General features: G+C 42.3%; 2 protein-coding genes and 1 long non-coding RNA gene across 3 annotated transcripts; 1 reads left to right on the plus strand and 2 right to left on the minus strand.

Annotated features, from left to right (window-relative positions):
* Window positions 1-633: 633 nt before the first annotated feature.
* On the minus strand, window positions 634-1,673 carry LOC127148395 (uncharacterized). Its single transcript, XR_007819358.1, has 3 exons — window positions 1,540-1,673; window positions 1,368-1,444; window positions 634-1,294 (listed from the first exon to the last, which is right to left on the minus strand). It is a non-coding gene; the product is annotated as an uncharacterized LOC127148395 (long non-coding RNA).
* Window positions 1,674-10,900: 9,227 nt separating this feature from the next.
* On the plus strand, window positions 10,901-12,669 carry LOC103485522 (probable protein phosphatase 2C 24). Its single transcript, XM_008443170.3, has 3 exons — window positions 10,901-11,488; window positions 11,597-11,968; window positions 12,056-12,669. Exons 1-3 carry the CDS (start codon window positions 11,132-11,134, stop codon window positions 12,476-12,478), a joined length of 1,152 nt encoding a protein of 383 aa, XP_008441392.2. The 5' UTR covers window positions 10,901-11,131; the 3' UTR covers window positions 12,479-12,669.
* Window positions 12,670-14,904: 2,235 nt separating this feature from the next.
* Window positions 14,905-19,170, minus strand: LOC103485523 (probable methyltransferase PMT11). Its single transcript, XM_008443171.3, has 9 exons — window positions 18,251-19,170; window positions 17,980-18,129; window positions 17,619-17,889; window positions 17,002-17,112; window positions 16,529-16,688; window positions 16,145-16,402; window positions 15,936-16,058; window positions 15,732-15,809; window positions 14,905-15,634 (listed from the first exon to the last, which is right to left on the minus strand). The coding sequence occupies exons 1-9, from the start codon at window positions 18,923-18,925 to the stop codon at window positions 15,427-15,429; spliced, it is 2,034 nt and encodes a 677-aa protein (XP_008441393.2). The 5' UTR covers window positions 18,926-19,170; the 3' UTR covers window positions 14,905-15,426.
* Between the last annotated feature and the right edge of the window lie 608 nt (window positions 19,171-19,778).

Genomic DNA, 19,778 nt, shown 5'->3' on the forward strand with positions numbered 1-19,778 from the left:
AGAGAATCCTCCACATTTTTATTTGACATTTAAAAACAGTATGATGTCCATAAAATACAATAAGGATAATGCAATGTGTAGTATTCTTAAGACTAATAATTAAAAGGTTGTTTGTTTTATGGGAATGTATTTAATTAGATGTTTAACATATTAACATAATTATATTTATTTTTTGTATGAACATTTTTTATTTTATGTTCTATAAACGAGGGAGTTAATTTACGGTTTTAATTAGATAAAAAATTCAACTCTTATTAAACTTGATATATAATTTTATATCTAATAAATTTACTAAATATAATTGTAACGACCCAACTCCTTATGCTGAATCGAAGTCATCACTAAGTATAGAACAAGTGGTTTAAGTCTAAAAATTTATTAAAAAGCATATGGTTCAAGAAATTCATTTATAAGAACATAAATAAGGTAGTCATGCAAAAATGTAAAAACGTTCTGAAATCCTACTCGGGCCCTATCTACATAAAAGATAGTGGAAAATAAAAGTACTCAAACTCAAATGCTAAAATCTGAAATAAGAAATAAGCGGAAGCGGTAGTCCCTATGGCCCTCCTCGGTCTCACTTCGGGTCGCTCGCCAGCTTGCCCTTGCCCTTGCCTCGTCCTCTACCTGAAAACATAAAGTGGAGAGAATGAGTATAAAAATACTCAGTAAGGGACCCACTACTAGTCCCACTAGGTGCCTGTTAACTTCCTGTTAGAGTCCTGATAACTGGTACCCAATCTCTGGCACGTTCCCGAACACGTGCAATCATGCGCTCCCGTAGGAACGTAGCTCTGGTCTTCGGTGCCCGGGGACACCTAGGACAATCGGGATGCGAGGACCCCGTCGAGTCACTCGAGTCATGTCTATATCATGCTAGACTGGCGTCCCGTCGGACCACACAGTCCTCAGAAGGTGGTGATCCCGAAGGACACCCATGCAGGTACGACTCTAACAGAATCGAGCTAACAGGTACTCTAATTGCAGTATACATACACATGGCATCAGCATATAACATGTCACATAAATCATTTCTACACTCTCCGTCCCGACATTCGTCGTAACCAAAAATAGATCTTGCCACACATAACAGGCTATAGCACAACTATATCGTCATTTGCATCATACTAACATTTATTTCAGGCATCATACTGTCAATTTCTCAATATGCAACATAGGGCATACACAGTCTCATACTTCAAACATGAAACTAGTAGTAGAATCTCTTACCTGGAGATCTACTTGTCGAGTCCTAACCGCGAGGCAGTACGCTTTCCAAGCGACGAAGTCCTAGCTGTTTAATAAGTCAAAATTCGTAAATAGGTCGCCAACGACCAACGGTTCAAGACTCAATTGAACTAACTTACCCTAGAAGGAGGTTGCAGTGCTCGAGCCCCTACTGAAGAAATCCCGCGCTGCAGTAAATTCTTGGTCCAAGACGTCCCTTGAGGAAAATAATTTAATTTAGATCCGAATTAATTTAACTAACGTCCGAGCATGGAGTCTTACCGGAAAAACCACAATAATTAATTAGCTTACCAAAATATAGGTGGATGGAGCCAATTTAGTCCTGGCGGCTCGGCTGGAAGAAGACAGGACCGGCTCGGCTTGGGCAGACGCGGCTCGGCTCGGTACAGGAAGCTACGCGGGCGGCTCGGCTTGCATCAGGGAGGAGACGCGGCTCGGCTCGCGTCAGCAAGGAGGCGCGGCTCGGCTTGCAGTGCAGGCGGCGCGGCGCGGCTTGCACGCGGGGAGAGCTAGGCACGTGTGGGCACGGGCGCGGGTTCGGTTTCAGGTTCAGGCGAGCGGGCGCGGGGCGGTTCCGGGTTCGGGTTCGGCGGCTGGAGGCGCGCGAGGCTTAGCTGCTGGATTTCAGTCGGCGCGGCGGCTGGCTGGCGAACGTTCCGGCTGCGCTGCGTCGGATCTAAGCGGCGCGGCGTGGCGGGCGAACGTTCCGGCTGCGCTGCGTCGGATCTAAGCGGCGCGGCGTGGCTGGGCGTGTGAACGACGGCGTTGCGGACACGGCTTGGCTGAGGAATCGGCTGCGGCTCCTCAGCGTTGGATCGGGGCGTCGCGACGCGGCTGACTGCCCTTCCTCGGATCGACGCGGCGCGGCTGGTTCCGGCTGCAAACACGACTGGCGTGCGTAGCTGATCCTCGGCGTGCGGTGGCTTGACTTGGTTTGATGTCTCCGGCGCGGCTGGGCGTGTGGCGTGGGTAGGCGGCTAGGGTTTCGGCGGCGGCGGCGGCTTAAAAGCTTTCTTTCTTCTTTTCTTTTTTTTTTTTTTTGATTTTCTTGTGCGCGTCCCGAGGCTGCTTTAAAGAGAGAATTTATTATTTTTTTTTTCTTTTTCCAATTCCTTTAATTAATTAGAAATAACCACCTACTATATCTCCAATCTTTTGGAATTTACCAATTAAGCCCCAACTGGTCCCCACATTTCTCCCTTAACCAACCAACCTTAGTTTTATAAAACTTCCCCAATTATTTCCAAAAATACTTATTATCATAAACCAAATAAAGATTTTCAACCTTAATTACTCGAGAATTAAAAGACAAGGTTCTTCCAAGAAGTTTAAAATTCCCATAACCACACTTAATATTAATATTATTAGTGGTCCAAAATAATAAAGGAAACCGAAAAATGTTGGGCGTTACAATCTTCCCTCCTAAAAAAACTTTCGTCCTCGAAAGTTCTAATCCTCGAACAGCTCGGGGTGCTGGGCTCTCATGTCCTCTTCTTTCTCCCACGTTGCCTCTTCCACTCCATGGTTTTGCCAAAGGATTTTGACCAGTGGAATTTCTCGACTGCGAAGCTTCTTGACCTCCCTTGCCAGGACCTCGACAGGCTGCTCCTCGTAGCTCAGATTCTCGCTAATCTGCAGTGGCTCGAAGTCCACCACGTGTGTTGGGTCTGCAACATATTTCCTCAACATGGAGATATGGAATACGTCGTGCACTGCAGCAAAAGATGGGGGTAGCGCCAAGCGGTAAGCCACGGGGCCAATTCGCCCCAATATCTCGAACGGCCCTACGAAGCGTGGACTCAGCTTCCCCTTCTTCGCGAACCTCAGAACACCCTTCATAGGCGCTACCTTCAGAAAGACCATATCTCCCACTTCAAACTCGAGGTCCTTACGTCGTACATCAGCGTAACTCTTCTGTCTGCTCTGGGCTGTCAGCATACGAGCTCGGATCTTCTGTATGGCTGCGTTGGTCGTCTGCACTAACTCGGGGCCTAGCATCCTCTGCTCTCCAACTTCGCCCCAGCAGACAGGGGATCTACAGCACTTGCCATACAGAGCCTCGAACGGTGCCATACCGATAGTAGCCTGGTAGCTATTGTTATAGGCAAACTCCATCAGATGCAGATGAGAGTCCCAACTTCCTGAAAACTCTAGTACGCAGGCTCGCAGCATGTCTTCCAAAATCTGGTTCAATCTCTCTGTCTGACCATCAGTCTGAGGGTGGAATGCCGTGCTGAAGTCCAACCTTGTACCTAATGCAATTTGAAGTCCTTTCCAGAACTTCGATGTGAAACGGGCGTCTCTGTCTGAAACGATGGATACGGGTACTCCATGTAGTCTCACAATCTCTGTCATATATAGCTGCCCCCACTTACTGGCAGTGTAAGTGGATTTCCCTGGCACGAAATGGGCCGACTTCGTGAGTCTGTCGACCACAACCCAGATCACCGTGTAGCCCTTTAGGGTCTTGGGCAGTCCCGTAATAAAGTCCATCGACACACTCTCCCACTTCCACCCTGGCACACTCAAGGGTTGCAACAACCCTGCTGGATGCTGCCTAGGTGCCTTCACCTGCTGGCACACCAAGCATCTACTGACAAAGTCTGCCACATCCCTCTTCATGCCCCTCCACCAGTAGACACTCCTTAAGTCCTGGTACATCTTCGTACTCCCAGGGTGCATGGTGAACGGGGAACTGTGGGCCTCAGTCAAAAGCTCCGTCTTAACTGCGCTGTCTTCCGGCACACACAGGCGTCCCTCAAACATAAGGCCATCGTCAGAGGATATGGAGAAGCCTTCACCTTGCTCTGTCTCTACCACGCGACGCTTCTCTGCCAAGTAAGGGTCATCCAGCTGAGCAGCAATGATCTTTTGCCTCAAGGTTGGCTGAACTGTCAACTGAGCCAACTGTGCGGTAACCTCACCTACTGAGACTGCAATCTCTGCCCTCTCAAAGTCCCTGAGTAAGGGGGTCTGCTTGGTGATTAGCGCTGCTGAATGTGCAACTTTCCTACTCAGCGCATCAGCCACTACATTTGCTTTACCTGGGTGGTATAGGATCTCGCAGTCGTAGTCTTTCACCAACTCAAGCCACCTCCTCTGCCTCATGTTCAACTCCTTCTGGGTGAAGAAGTACTTCAGGCTCTTATGGTCGGTGTAAATCTGAATCTTCTCACCGTACAGATAGTGCCTCCATATCTTCAATGCAAAGACTACAGCTGCCAACTCCAAGTCATGGGTAGGGTAGTTCTGCTCATGGATCTTCAACTGGCGGGAGGCATAAGCAACTACCTTACCCTGCTGCATCAGAACACAGCCCAGTCCCTTCTTGGAGGCGTCACTATAGATTACAAAGTTTCCCGAACCATCGGGCACTGTCAGGACCGGTGCAGTCACTAGCTTCTGTTTGAGCTCCTGAAAGCTCCTCTCGCAAGCTGGGCTCCAGACAAAAGGGGTTCCCTTCCTGGTCAACTGGGTCAACGGGCTGGCTATACGTGAGAAGTCTTCCACGAACCTCCTGTAGTAACCTGCCAAGCCCAGAAAACTTCGAATTTCACTAACTGTGGACGGTCGGGTCCAGTTGGTCACTGCTTCAATCTTTGCGGGATCTACTGAAACTCCCTCACTGGAAACCACGTGGCCAAGAAACGTCACCTTCCTTAACCAGAATTCACACTTGGAGAACTTGGCATACAACTTGTTGGCTCGAAGGGTCTCCAAAACTTGGTGTAAGTGCTCCTCGTGCTCAGCCTCAGTTTTTGAGTAAATGAGGATGTCGTCAATGAAGACTATGACGAACGAGTCTAGAAAGTCCTTAAACACCCTGTTCATCAAATCCATGAATACTGCAGGAGCGTTAGTCAAGCCGAAAGACATCACAACGAATTCGTAATGTCCGTACCTCGATCGAAAGGCCGTCTTGGGGATGTCACCGTCCCTAATCCTCAACTGGTGATAGCCTGATCGCAGGTCGATCTTGGAGAAGACGGTGGCTCCCTGCAACTGATCGAACAGGTCATCAATCCTGGGCAAGGGGTAGCGGTTTTTGACTGTCACCTTGTTCAGCTCTCGGTAGTCAATACAAAGGCGCATTGACCCATCCTTCTTCTTCACGAACAATACTGGGGCTCCCCAAGGCGACACACTGGGCCGGATGAAGCCTTTGTCCAGCAACTCCTGTAACTGGACCTTCAACTCCTTTAGCTCGGCTGGAGCCATTCTGTAAGGGGCCCTCGAGATAGGAGCAGTGCCCGGCTCTAACTCGATGGCGAAGTCTACCTCTCTGGGAGGCGGAAGTCCTGGGAGTTCGTCTGGGAAAACGTCGGGGTACTCTCTTACCACTGGTTCGGAAGATAGGGAAACTTCTGGCTCTCTCACATCCACTACGCTTGCCAAAATACCCCAAGTACCCTGGCTGAGTAGTTTACTAGCCTTCATGGCTGAGATGACCTTGGGTATACATACCATGCCTGCCCCCCTGAATTTGAAACTAGCCTCGGAGGGAGGGTTGAAGACAACTTCCTTGCCATAACAGTCTATATTTGCATGGTTGGCTGACAGCCAATCCATGCCTAGTATCACATCAAAATCCTGCATGTCTAACACTAGCAAGGTCACGTCTAACATACGATTCGCTATCTCTACCCGACATGCCTTTATTTGTTCTTTGGACAACAGGACCTCCCCAGATGGAGTAGAAACCGACAAAACACTACCCAAAGGCTCTACCTCTAAACCCACATGCTGAACGAAAACGGAGGATATAAACGAGTGGGATGACCCAGAGTCAAATAGCACAAAAGCATAGTGCCCCAAAATTGGGAGCGTACCTGTCACCACAGTGCCAGCTCGCTCGGCCTCCTGCCGGGTAGTGGCGAAAACTCTCCCCTGCTGGGCCGCAGAAGGCTGGGGCGGTGTCGTCTCGAAGGGTTTCCGAGGACACATATCAGCAGTGTGCCCCGGCTGTCTGCACCTGAAGCAGACTCCACTCCCAGCCAAGCAACGACCTCCGTGGACTCTCCCGCAGGTAGTACAAGCGGGTAGCTCTCTCAGAGTCCTCCCGGCTGCTGCAAGCTCCCGTCGGTGCCTCTGGAAGACACCTCCTGACCTCAGTGTCCGCTGCGGTGCTACGTCAGGCTGCGTCTCAACCTTCCTCTTCTGCCCCAAGGCTGACCCTCTGCCGGCAGCCTTAGACGCCTCGGCTCTCTCAGGCAGGCTCAAATCCAGTGCTATACGTAGTGCATCAGCATGCGTGGCTGGGCGGAGGGCTCTGACAATGCCCTGAAGGTCTAGCCTGAGTCCTCTAACGAATTTCTCCGTCCTGGCAGCCTCATCTCTTACCATATCGGGAGCAAAGCGGGACAGCATATCAAACTCGGCGTCGTACTGCTCCACCGTCATGTCGCCTTGCTCCAAATTTAGGAACTCTTGCAGCTTGGCGTGCTTCACATTGGCGGAGAAAAACTTAGCATAGAAGTTCTCCTTGAACTGCTCCCATGTTATTTTGCTTACATCGCCCCCTAGCATTCTCTCCGCGGTCTCCCACCAGGCGGTGCCCCTGTCCTCCAAGAAGAAGACGGCACACTGCACCTTCTGGTCTTCTGGGCACTTCATGTACCGGAAAATAGTCTCTATGGACGTCAACCACATTTGGGCCTTTGTGGGGTTGTCCATGGATCCGTCAAAGGTCTTGGGATTATACTTCCTGAAATCCCGTAAGTGTTTCGCCTCGGCCGACAGTTGAACTGGTACTGGTTGAGCTTCCTCAGGGGCTGGAGGAGCGACGGCCTGAGCCTGAACAGGGGCGGCCTGGGCCTGAGCAGGGGCGGCCTCGGCCTGAACAGGGGCGGCCTGGTTCTGCTGGGCGGCAAGGAAAGGCGCCAAAGCAGCTTGCAGCATGTCCTGATAACGCTGCTCCATTGCGGCGAGGTCCGCCTGGGTGACCGGTGCGTTTGGGTCGACTGCCGGTGCAACAGGTGGCGCCTCCGGCTGGCCACGACCGGCTCCTCTGCCTCCCCTACCACCTCCTCGGCGTGTACCTCTACGTGGCGGCATTCTCCCTAAAATTCACCAACAAACTTTTCACCACAAGAACTTAACACCCTATATCTAGGTCTTAGACTATTCAGGCAAAATTGTAATCTTAACATTAGCAAGGCTTTAGACATACCTGGCGAGTGCCGAAGGACCGTATAGCCATAGGGTGAAGTAAAAACCAAAAACAAAAGTGACTTACATCGTAGGTCAGTCTACAGAACCTAAAACACTGTGCTCTGATACCAACTGTAACGACCCAACTCCTTATGCTGAATCGAAGTCATCACTAAGTATAGAACAAGTGGTTTAAGTCTAAAAATTTATTAAAAAGCATATGGTTCAAGAAATTCATTTATAAGAACATAAATAAGGTAGTCATGCAAAAATGTAAAAACGTTCTGAAATCCTACTCGGGCCCTATCTACATAAAAGATAGTGGAAAATAAAAGTACTCAAACTCAAATGCTAAAATCTGAAATAAGAAATAAGCGGAAGCGGTAGTCCCTATGGCCCTCCTCGGTCTCACTTCGGGTCGCTCGCCAGCTTGCCCTTGCCCTTGCCTCGTCCTCTACCTGAAAACATAAAGTGGAGAGAATGAGTATAAAAATACTCAGTAAGGGACCCACTACTAGTCCCACTAGGTGCCTGTTAACTTCCTGTTAGAGTCCTGATAACTGGTACCCAATCTCTGGCACGTTCCCGAACACGTGCAATCATGCGCTCCCGTAGGAACGTAGCTCTGGTCTTCGGTGCCCGGGGACACCTAGGACAATCGGGATGCGAGGACCCCGTCGAGTCACTCGAGTCATGTCTATATCATGCTAGACTGGCGTCCCGTCGGACCACACAGTCCTCAGAAGGTGGTGATCCCGAAGGACACCCATGCAGGTACGACTCTAACAGAATCGAGCTAACAGGTACTCTAATTGCAGTATACATACACATGGCATCAGCATATAACATGTCACATAAATCATTTCTACACTCTCCGTCCCGACATTCGTCGTAACCAAAAATAGATCTTGCCACACATAACAGGCTATAGCACAACTATATCGTCATTTGCATCATACTAACATTTATTTCAGGCATCATACTGTCAATTTCTCAATATGCAACATAGGGCATACACAGTCTCATACTTCAAACATGAAACTAGTAGTAGAATCTCTTACCTGGAGATCTACTTGTCGAGTCCTAACCGCGAGGCAGTACGCTTTCCAAGCGACGAAGTCCTAGCTGTTTAATAAGTCAAAATTCGTAAATAGGTCGCCAACGACCAACGGTTCAAGACTCAATTGAACTAACTTACCCTAGAAGGAGGTTGCAGTGCTCGAGCCCCTACTGAAGAAATCCCGCGCTGCAGTAAATTCTTGGTCCAAGACGTCCCTTGAGGAAAATAATTTAATTTAGATCCGAATTAATTTAACTAACGTCCGAGCATGGAGTCTTACCGGAAAAACCACAATAATTAATTAGCTTACCAAAATATAGGTGGATGGAGCCAATTTAGTCCTGGCGGCTCGGCTGGAAGAAGACAGGACCGGCTCGGCTTGGGCAGACGCGGCTCGGCTCGGTACAGGAAGCTACGCGGGCGGCTCGGCTTGCATCAGGGAGGAGACGCGGCTCGGCTCGCGTCAGCAAGGAGGCGCGGCTCGGCTTGCAGTGCAGGCGGCGCGGCGCGGCTTGCACGCGGGGAGAGCTAGGCACGTGTGGGCACGGGCGCGGGTTCGGTTTCAGGTTCAGGCGAGCGGGCGCGGGGCGGTTCCGGGTTCGGGTTCGGCGGCTGGAGGCGCGCGAGGCTTAGCTGCTGGATTTCAGTCGGCGCGGCGGCTGGCTGGCGAACGTTCCGGCTGCGCTGCGTCGGATCTAAGCGGCGCGGCGTGGCGGGCGAACGTTCCGGCTGCGCTGCGTCGGATCTAAGCGGCGCGGCGTGGCTGGGCGTGTGAACGACGGCGTTGCGGACACGGCTTGGCTGAGGAATCGGCTGCGGCTCCTCAGCGTTGGATCGGGGCGTCGCGACGCGGCTGACTGCCCTTCCTCGGATCGACGCGGCGCGGCTGGTTCCGGCTGCAAACACGACTGGCGTGCGTAGCTGATCCTCGGCGTGCGGTGGCTTGACTTGGTTTGATGTCTCCGGCGCGGCTGGGCGTGTGGCGTGGGTAGGCGGCTAGGGTTTCGGCGGCGGCGGCGGCTTAAAAGCTTTCTTTCTTCTTTTCTTTTTTTTTTTTTTTGATTTTCTTGTGCGCGTCCCGAGGCTGCTTTAAAGAGAGAATTTATTATTTTTTTTTTCTTTTTCCAATTCCTTTAATTAATTAGAAATAACCACCTACTATATCTCCAATCTTTTGGAATTTACCAATTAAGCCCCAACTGGTCCCCACATTTCTCCCTTAACCAACCAACCTTAGTTTTATAAAACTTCCCCAATTATTTCCAAAAATACTTATTATCATAAACCAAATAAAGATTTTCAACCTTAATTACTCGAGAATTAAAAGACAAGGTTCTTCCAAGAAGTTTAAAATTCCCATAACCACACTTAATATTAATATTATTAGTGGTCCAAAATAATAAAGGAAACCGAAAAATGTTGGGCGTTACAATAATATTTATTTTACAAAATAAAATTAAATTTTTTAAAAAAATATTTAAAATATAATAAAATATCTTAATTTATCTACAATATATTACAATCGATATCTAAGTACAATGGAAGATTTATGAAACTATGGGTTTATTAAATAGAAGATGGATATATACTCTCTCAAATTTCAAAACCAATTCAAAGCAAGTATGAAAATTTAGAATTATTTTTTTAATTGAAGGATTTTTATTTAGTGCTAGCAAACAAAAATCCATTTTTAGTTACTATTGGTTTCTAAATAGTTATCTTCAATAATTCCATAGATCATTGTTTAAAGAAAAGTATACACTGTGCCGTTGGAAGTTTTGAAAGGTAGGATTTATGGTTTACTTTTAAATCATGAATTTCAATTTTCTTTACCAATTTGTACCGCTGAGATTTCTATTTAGTGGAATGAATGAGTGTAATATGCACAAAAAAAGTAGGCTTTCCATAACATCTTACTTCTCATCTCACATGTTGGTGTTAGAAATACTATCAAAGCTCCACATTAGTTAAGTTAAGTGAAGAGATGATCATTAGTATATATATATATATCACAAATACTATATTTGACTGTTGTTGTTTAAGGTACTCAAAGGTGGTTGTTGTTGAAACATGTCACAAACACTAGTTGTTGAAGTTGGGTGTCGGAGGTGGTTGCTTTAGCATGTCAACCACGATAATTTTTGTTAGAACGTATAATGGCTAAGAGGTATAATCGTTTGAAACGTTAAAAGAAGGAAAAGATGAAATTTTTTGATTAATGTCCAAATACAATTGAGGTCAATGGAATTTAGTTATTCAACACTTAGTTTGTAGAGTTGGTGGACTAAAGATTGATTTGAGTTAAAAAAACTAAACTCAAACTTGTAACGTTGCTCCAACGAACCTCTTTCTCTAGTATGTTGTAATTGTTAAATAAATTAAATTATATGAGGATATATCTATTTACAATTTCAATATGTCCTCTCAAAAGAAGTGCCACTTCTAGATACATAATTATTGGGTCAAATTCTAATTTTTCTTTCAAACCCCAATATCATATGATATGAGCAGTTCTTCTATTTCAAAATGAATTGGTGTTTAACACAATGCATAGTTCAATAGATTACAAAAGAGATGTTTAACCCCAACTTCAAGTGGCTGATATTTGGTTTAATTCTCCGGGTGATTCCTAACTAACCCTCTCCTCCGCCACAATCTCGACCTTGCCGGAAAATGGACTTTCTTCACCTCAAAGACGCCTCCACCACTGCCGATGATTCTAACCGTTCTTCTTCGTCGTCGTCGTCATCCGGTGGACGGAAACGCTGCCGTATGCATTCGGTTTCACGGCGGTGTGAAAATGAAGATCATGAAAACAGGGGACAGAGGAATGATGATGATGATGATGATGATGATGAAGATAATGTTGTTGTTGATGATGATGTTAAATATGGAGTTACTTCTGTTTGTGGAAGAAGAAGAGAAATGGAGGATATGGTTTCTGTTCATCTTTACTTTACTAACCAAAAGAATCTACCCCAAATTCCCATTCACTTTTTTGGGGTCTTCGACGGCCATGGCTGCTCTCATGTAAACAGAGCATTAATTTTCCCGTTTTAATTTGTTGAAGTGGATGATGAAATTGATGATTTTGATTAATTGGGTCTTTGAATTTTATTTAATTGTATGTATTTGAAGGTCTCGATGAGCTGTATGAACCGAATGCATGAAATAGTTAAAGAAGAGATTGATGAAAAGGAATTGGGAGAAACAGAGGAATGGAAGAAAATAATGAGGAGAAGCTTTAGGCGTATGGATGAGGAAGTGATGGAGTACGCAAATAAAATTAAACAGAGAGATGCCGCCGTTGCCGGCTCCTCCTCCTCCTCCTCCCAAAATAATAGTTGCCGATGCGAACTCCAAACTCCTAGTCGATATGACACCGTCGGATCAACTGCTCTGGTTTTGTTATTAATGCCTCATAAGCTCATCATCGCCAACTGCGGCGATTCCCGCGCCGTCCTTTCCCGGAAAACTACCGGAATCTTCCCTCTCTCCTCCGACCATAAGGTACTCTATATTAATGTTTTAAAATACTTTGTTTTCCAATAAAATATGGAGGTTTTTTCCAATACTAATTGAAGTTAAATTTTGCAGCCGGATCGACCAGATGAATTGTCGCGAATAGAATCTGGAGGTGGGCACGTGATCTATTGGGAAGGGGCGAGAGTGTTGGGAGTTTTAGCAATGTCAAGAGCCATAGGCGACAGTTCTTTAAAACCATACGTAATACCAGAGCCGGAGGTGGTGATAATGGATCGAAGAATGGAGGATGAGTTCATCATACTGGCCACTGACGGCTTGTGGGACGTCGTTACAAATGAAACTGCATGCGACGTTGTTCGAGCCTGCATGCAAGCACAACAACCCTCAGTAGGATCTATGGGCGGCGGCTCTGACAAAACATGTTCCGACGCCTCTATTTTACTCACAAAGTTGGCCATCGCCAAGCATAGTTCAGATAACATTAGCATTGTGGTTATAGATTTGGGAACACATCATCAACACCACCACTGCTAGCTAAAGCGTATTTGAGAGTAGCATGAGTTTGAGTTGGAAATTTGTTTTTGTTTTTTGTTATTTAATTTTTCCTGTTGGTGTTTTGTTAGTTGTTTTTCATTTAGGGGTTGAATTGTTAACAAAAGTTTTGAAATAAAATAAAATAAAATTGAACCCATATGTATATACGTTTGGGTTTAAGGAATTAAGGATGTATGGCCCTCATCTTTAACTACAACCCTACCTTGAAAGTTGACACACTTCCCATTGTGTCATGCACTGAAAAAGAAAATTAAAATATGTAGCTATTTGTTTGAGTGTTAAAGGTTAAGTTATTCAATCAATATATGTCGTATAGAATTTCTTTACTATATATATATATATATATATATATATATATATATATTTTTTTTTTTTTATGAAACTCGTAACAGTGAGTTTGGCTTACATTGTACTTTGGTATTATTCTCTGAAAAATACATTTCTCTTTTTATTTTAAACAGTTACTTGTACATTAATTTTGATTACCATTATTCTTTAGTTCCATATACATTTATTTGTTTCAATTTTTTTCTAAAATATTAGTGACGACTATTTCTTATAAAATACATTAAAGATCATATTGATGAGTCACTCTGATTTAAGTTCAACTTGGAATGTCTAAAAAAGCCGTTGGCCCGACCAATTCGGATTACTCAACCTAATACGTAAGGGTTGGGTTAGAAATTGGAGGAAAAAAAATTGAGTTCGGTCGTTGTGTTGTATACTTTAGAATTTTGAATGTATAACACACACATATAAAAAAAATTCGTCAACCCAACTGACACAACTCAATTTTTTTGGATTGAGTTGAGGTAGGTTGACGCTTGCATATTGGATCGATAGGGTTCATTTTTTGTCAACTCGAATACTTTGGGTTGTCTCATAATTTTCCTCCAACATGATGTACAACCTTAAATAACCCAGCTTATGTACAACCTTAAGTTCATTAATCTTTCAGAGGAATCAAAAGTCTTGTCTTCTTCATTCTGTTGATAATAAATTGTTCAATTTAGTAATGTAACGTGGTATAATTAATTATTCAAATATATAGTATTTCATGTCGTAAAGTTAAATTCACTTTGTGAAAATAAGTATATAAAATATAATATAGGAGGATTTTCAAAAGTAATAACAAAAGAACAAAATATTTAGACTTCAAAAAAAAAAAAAAAAAAGAACTAAAATACAAACTTTTATTATATTTGATTTTTTTTATGAAGCATAAATATTACATTCGTAGTGTTATTTTTAACGATTATTTATAATATAATATACACTATATGATATAAAAAATATATTTACGAACAAAATTTTCCTTTAAAGCTTAAGTTTGAGCCTACTTTTAATTTAATCCTATTGAATTTTATTTAAAGGATAAGAATGTATATTATAATACACACTATATGATATAAAAAAAAATATTTATGATAAAAGTTTCCTTTAAAGCTTAAATTTTGAGCCTACCTTTAATTTGATCCTATTGAATTTTATTGAAGTATAAGAATGTACATTTTAAATAGAAACTAAACCCAAAATTAAAGGAAAAAAATAAAATATTTTAAAAATCCAATGACCAAAAGTAAAATTAGAACTAAAATTTTATATTAGAAAATATTTTATTTTTGAATAATGATTATAAAAAATAGTTGTTTCTGTTTCCGGATGGTCTAAGGGGTGAGTTCTATGAATTAGATGAAGCTTTTCCCACTAGCCCACTAGCCCAGAAGAAAACACAAAGACGAACAACAAAGGCAGTTGAAAATCCCAAAAAATGTCACCTTCTATGTCATTAACAAATAACAATTTCCCAAACACCTTTCTATTTATCAGTGTAAGAACCTAGAATTCCTTAGAGAGCCCTTTTTTCTTTCTTCTTACCCTGCCTCACGACAGAAACAAGTCGAGAACTTCAAAACTATCCAGAGTCATATTATACATACCTGTGGCTGTCATTGACAATTTCACCGACATTTGTTTGATCTCAACCTGAGCATTTCAACTGTCTCCCTCTCCATCTTACATAATATTGACCGCAAATCTGTATCGAAAGTAGAGAGGTAGAAAATTTATACAGAAACTTTAATACAAGGACAAAAGAAAAGCCACGATGCTGATATCTTTTTATTATTTTCTTACAATAATAAATATACAAAAGAAAAAATATTTATAGACAACATGAGCCTAATTAAGATAATAAAAAAATTAGAACAAAGTAAATCTCAACTACTTTTGGACTTTCAACATGACTCAAGTCTACTACTTTTGGACTTTCAACATGACCCAAGTCTACTATTTCTAACATTCTGCATCTGTTCTCCAACTGCAAGCAAAGAGACAGAAACACAATTACAAAGCACAATCCACTTGTTCATGTTTCCAGGAATCATTTCAAACCCATCACTGAATTTGTTCATAAAACTGAACTCACAAGAATCGGTAAGTATAGTAATGATGATAGCAATAAATGGAATTCACTTTCCAGTTCCAAATTAGTTCTACAAGTTCATTCTGTTAATCAAAACGCCTCGTATGCATATCTCTCTCACTGGACACAACAAATGCACAATTACGTGCAAAACAGTGAATTGTTTACAATTGGGTGACAAATATCAATACAACAAATTTGGCTCTCATTTTGAAGCCAGTTCTAAGAATTTATAACAGAATAGAATGAATTATAAATCAGCTATTGTGGTTGTCAACTATAATGGGATGTATAATAGAGAGTACCCATGTGATTGATTACAAGTAGGAATTGAGAAACCAAGGGCATCCAGAAGTCTTCCATTTTGAGATGATGATCTCTCAGTAGACATCTTTTCTTTTATTGCTTCTTAAGACAGACGGTCACCATATTCTTTGCTTTGCTAATCTGGCCTTAAATAGGGGGTTAGTAATTTAGAGGCTAAAACATTTTCACTTCTTTTTTATGCTTTTAGGAGGAGCTTATCTGCCATCATGATCTTATAACTTGCATGAGGACCTTCTGATGTATCCCGCACATTCACATGCCAACCCATGGCCTTCCCAATATCTTGAAGCTCATCCATGACTGCAACAGAGTCTCGAATATACACTCGTCCACCCGGTCTCAGTATTCTGTCCATTTCAAGCATTATGGTTGACATATTGCACCTGAAAAACATATCAGTTTCACAGTTGGTACCCAACACAATGATTTTCACATTCACTCCATTGACCTATAACAAAAAGTCAAATTCATTCTGTATACCTTTTCCTTTCAACTGAGAACAAACCAGCTGCATGCAATAAATCGTAGGTTCTTGGATATGTATCAAATGGTTCGCACCTGACATGTTACAATATTGTTTGTTCTGTTACCAATTATCAACATTTGTTTTATATCATTGTAGTTAAAAACATGCATCTAAGAGATTGATGATAATCAATATAAGAAAAAAGTTTCGTATGTTACCAATCATGCATAACCCCGATGAGCCCACGATCATAAATAACAGGCAAGGTGTTGGACCCGCTAACCGGAACAACATTTAACACCCAACAATCAAGTTTAAGATCGACCAATGCTGCAGCAAATCTGTTAACGAACAAGATATTAACCACATATATCGGGGGAGTAATGAAGAAATTGCAGATCATTGGAAGAGTGGCTGATAAACATACCCTCCAAATCCAGCTTTCATATCCATCACATTTCTTAGTCTAAATGACTTCCAATGAAATGCACGAACATAGCTGTCTATTATCTCATTCCAGTATTTAGATTCTGCCTTAAAGAGCTCATTTCTCGAAATGTATGCATCGTATTGAATTGTCTGAAGCCTACCAGGTGGTGTATGCAACCGTGCAGGCCAATCAGTTATATTTCCCCCGTAACCATCCTCTGGAAGACGAGAGATACATGTCTTCAGATTTACATTCCTGTGTCCCAAGAAGTAACCAAAGATTAGAAATAAAAATTGCATATCAATAAACTAACTATGCAGGAAAGCAAAACAGAAAAAAAAACACAACAAATCTCTAATAACCTTAGAATTGCATTCATACCATACTCTGTCTGGGTCGTCATTTTGGTCACAAAGTGGTGGTTTAGTTGCAGCCTCACGATTTAGATAACAACTATTATTTAATGGCTTCCGCCAAATTGCTATATATCCATCCTTTTTCACGAACTCCCAACATAGTCGGGTGGTCAAATTGAGCATCTCTGGCAACCAAAAAGAAACAAGAACACACATAAACCACACTTGAAAATTCAGAGACAATTAAGTTACTTTCGTCCAAGCTAACAAAAAGTAGGCACAAAAACGTACTTCTTGCATCAAACAGGTTCTATTACTTACTCTAAGAGACAAAAATAACTTGCAAGAGAATGGTGTTATTACTACGACTGCAAATATAGTGAAGAAGAGTGTAGGGTGAAAAATTTTAAACTGCTAACTAAGAATTGCCAATCCGGACCAAATTTCACAAGCTAAAACACATCATCAGCAGGCAATCTTAAGAAAATTAATAGTTACCTTCCCACTGTTCCTCCAAAACTTCTTCATGCTTATAAACTGGTTGTGCTGCCCACGCGAAGTATCCACCGGCCCTGAGCATTCGGTTAACCTCAAGCAGCAAAATGCCATCTACAGACGACAAGTTGAAGATTAAAAATCAACACAACACCCATAAGACTAAAGTAAATTTACTTTAGAGCGAAGTTCCACCTTGCAAATATTTAACTAAACAATGTCTGGCTCATTGGAAACATGAGTTTCAAGAAACCTGTTTGAAATAACTGAGGACTTCATGAACAGCAAAATAAAAGGGTAATCGTGATGTTTATCTTTGACAACAATGATTTACCGCACGGGTAGAAAGAATAAGAAGTGTTTCACTATGGAAAACTATTGGGGAGTTTAAGTTATAGCCCTAAGTGGCTAAGTTCCCTGAAAAGAACATTAAATTATAAAATAGTATTCGCCTGCTCATCGAATTGGATGCTATGCATAGCCAGCGAGTGTCTAGAAGAGTTCTAGCAAAGAAAATGTCTCTCTTAAATAGTGTACCAAAGCAAATTCCACGCTTACCCCTGTTCATATTTACGTGATAATCGGATATTATACTGGATGAGATAGAATAGAAAAAGTACCATCACGAGTCCAGTTGATTCTGCATCGCGAACAATGTATTAAGTCGAAAGCTTGACTGGGATACAATAAGCGATGAGTTGCAAATGCAGCAACCATTGCAGGCACACCGCGTTCGAGAGCAAACTGAATCTGATTCTCATGAACATCCTTTGGAGCAATTGACATGGTAATGACATTCCGTGACAGCAAATAGGCGCCAAAACTTGCAACACCACACCCAATATCCAAGACAACGCGAGTATGACGACCAAACACAATGTCAGGGATCATCTAATCAATATAAAGAGAAACAACATCAGATTTCATGTCACCATATGCTTCATTTCTATTCTAAACTTTCATAACTACAGTCTCATTTACCTTTGAAATATGATCCAAATATTCATCCGCACCATGTATAAACTGCGTACCACCTCCAGGAAACCTAAACTTATCTTTGTCTCTGGTAATCCAGTTTTGACCCCCTTTATCCTCAACTAGACGAGTATGAGGAACATTGCTAAACCAGACCTAAAACCAATCATAAGCCTAGGTTAGGAAGACACCAAACTATTTTCAACAACTCTTAATTAGTTGAAGTAGTTTCAAATGGTTCAATTTCCGTAATTATTTATCCTAAAGCGAAAAATACCTCGTCTCTGCTTCTTGGCCAAGGGATTGGGGTTTGATACCCCTTCGGCGGTGGAATCAAGCAATCGAAACCTCCACCGACGTCAGGGCAATGCCTCTCAAACTTTTCCCCTCTTTCCGTTGACTCAAGCTTTGCAATTGCGTCCGCATTATCTAAACAAGGTATATACTCACTCATATTCTGAGGGCAGAGGCCAAACTTCTTAATCCGGAAACTCCGAGTACCGCCGTCGCCATTATCAACCTGAGTGGAATTCCCCCAGTTGTCCACATATTCAGGATCGAAATCCCCAACCTCAAATTGATCCGACATTGTTCCATTCTCATCCACAATTCCGAATCTCTGCACGGAATCAGGCGGCGGAGGTGGAGGATTGAAGGGCGAAGGATTTGGGTCGAGATTCAATGTCTTATCAGGAATCGTTTGGGTATCATTGCGATCAATGAGATTAGAGATATCGAAATGCTTGTTGTAGTTAGGTGAAAGTGAAACGGAAGAAGAAGAAGAAGAAGGTTGAGTGGTGGCAGTAGTGGAGAAGAAGATAAGCTGCTGGTAACCATCAGACCAATGCTTACCAAAGTAGAAGAAAGTAACAGCGACGAAAAGAAAGGAGAGGATCTTGAAGAAGGGAGGAAATCGAAAGGAATCGCCATTGCTTAAGGAATCAGATCTCATTGTTGTTCAATTCTGCAGAGTTTTCCAGATCTCAGATCTTCCTTCACTTAAGCAATTGGGAATGGGGAATGGGGAATGGGAATCGGAGGAGGAGAATTTTAGGAGAATTTGAGCAATGAATTATTACTATTATTATTATTATTATTCCTTCTTTCCAATGTAGGACATAAGGGGGAGTGAAGTTGATATTGGAACTCACTCACCCTGAGTTGCACCGAGTTTTTTTTTGAAACAAACTAGGTGAGAACAGGCCACGTGTTAAAAACGGAGGTAGGTGACCCACGAGCCCATGAGGCTGAGGGTTATTTTTGCTTATTACAAAATGGAGGTTTCCAACTATAGAGACAGAGAAACACACGGCTTTGGGAAAAAAGCCAAAAAATTATTCCTCAAATATTCATTCACTCACTCATTTTTCTCATTTACCATTTCCTTTTTTTTGGGTAATTATTACAATATGAGTGATGGAAAAGGAATCATTGAGATGTAATGGAAAAGTAAGTCTACTCTACTCCCTATTAAAAATGCTTATATATACCCTAATTAATTACACAAAATCTACATTATATTTATTTTTTAATTACTTTTTGAAATAATAATAATAATAATTATTATTATTATTATTATTTAATCCATCTAAATAAAATTAACTTTTGACATATTAAACTTAAAAACAAAAACTATATTTTAACCTTCTTTTATTATTACGTTTTTGTCCTTTAGTACATTTTTGTGTTGAAGGCTAAATATTTTGTCTTTTCATTATTTTTAAAAAAATCACTTAAATTTTCAATCCTAAAGTTGAGAATAAAATCTCTTGTGTAAATTTAAAAACGTTTACTATTATAATTTG

This window comes from Cucumis melo, chromosome 3 (genome assembly GCF_025177605.1).
Source record: "Cucumis melo cultivar AY chromosome 3, USDA_Cmelo_AY_1.0, whole genome shotgun sequence".
Classification (NCBI taxonomy): Eukaryota; Viridiplantae; Streptophyta; class Magnoliopsida; order Cucurbitales; family Cucurbitaceae; genus Cucumis; species Cucumis melo.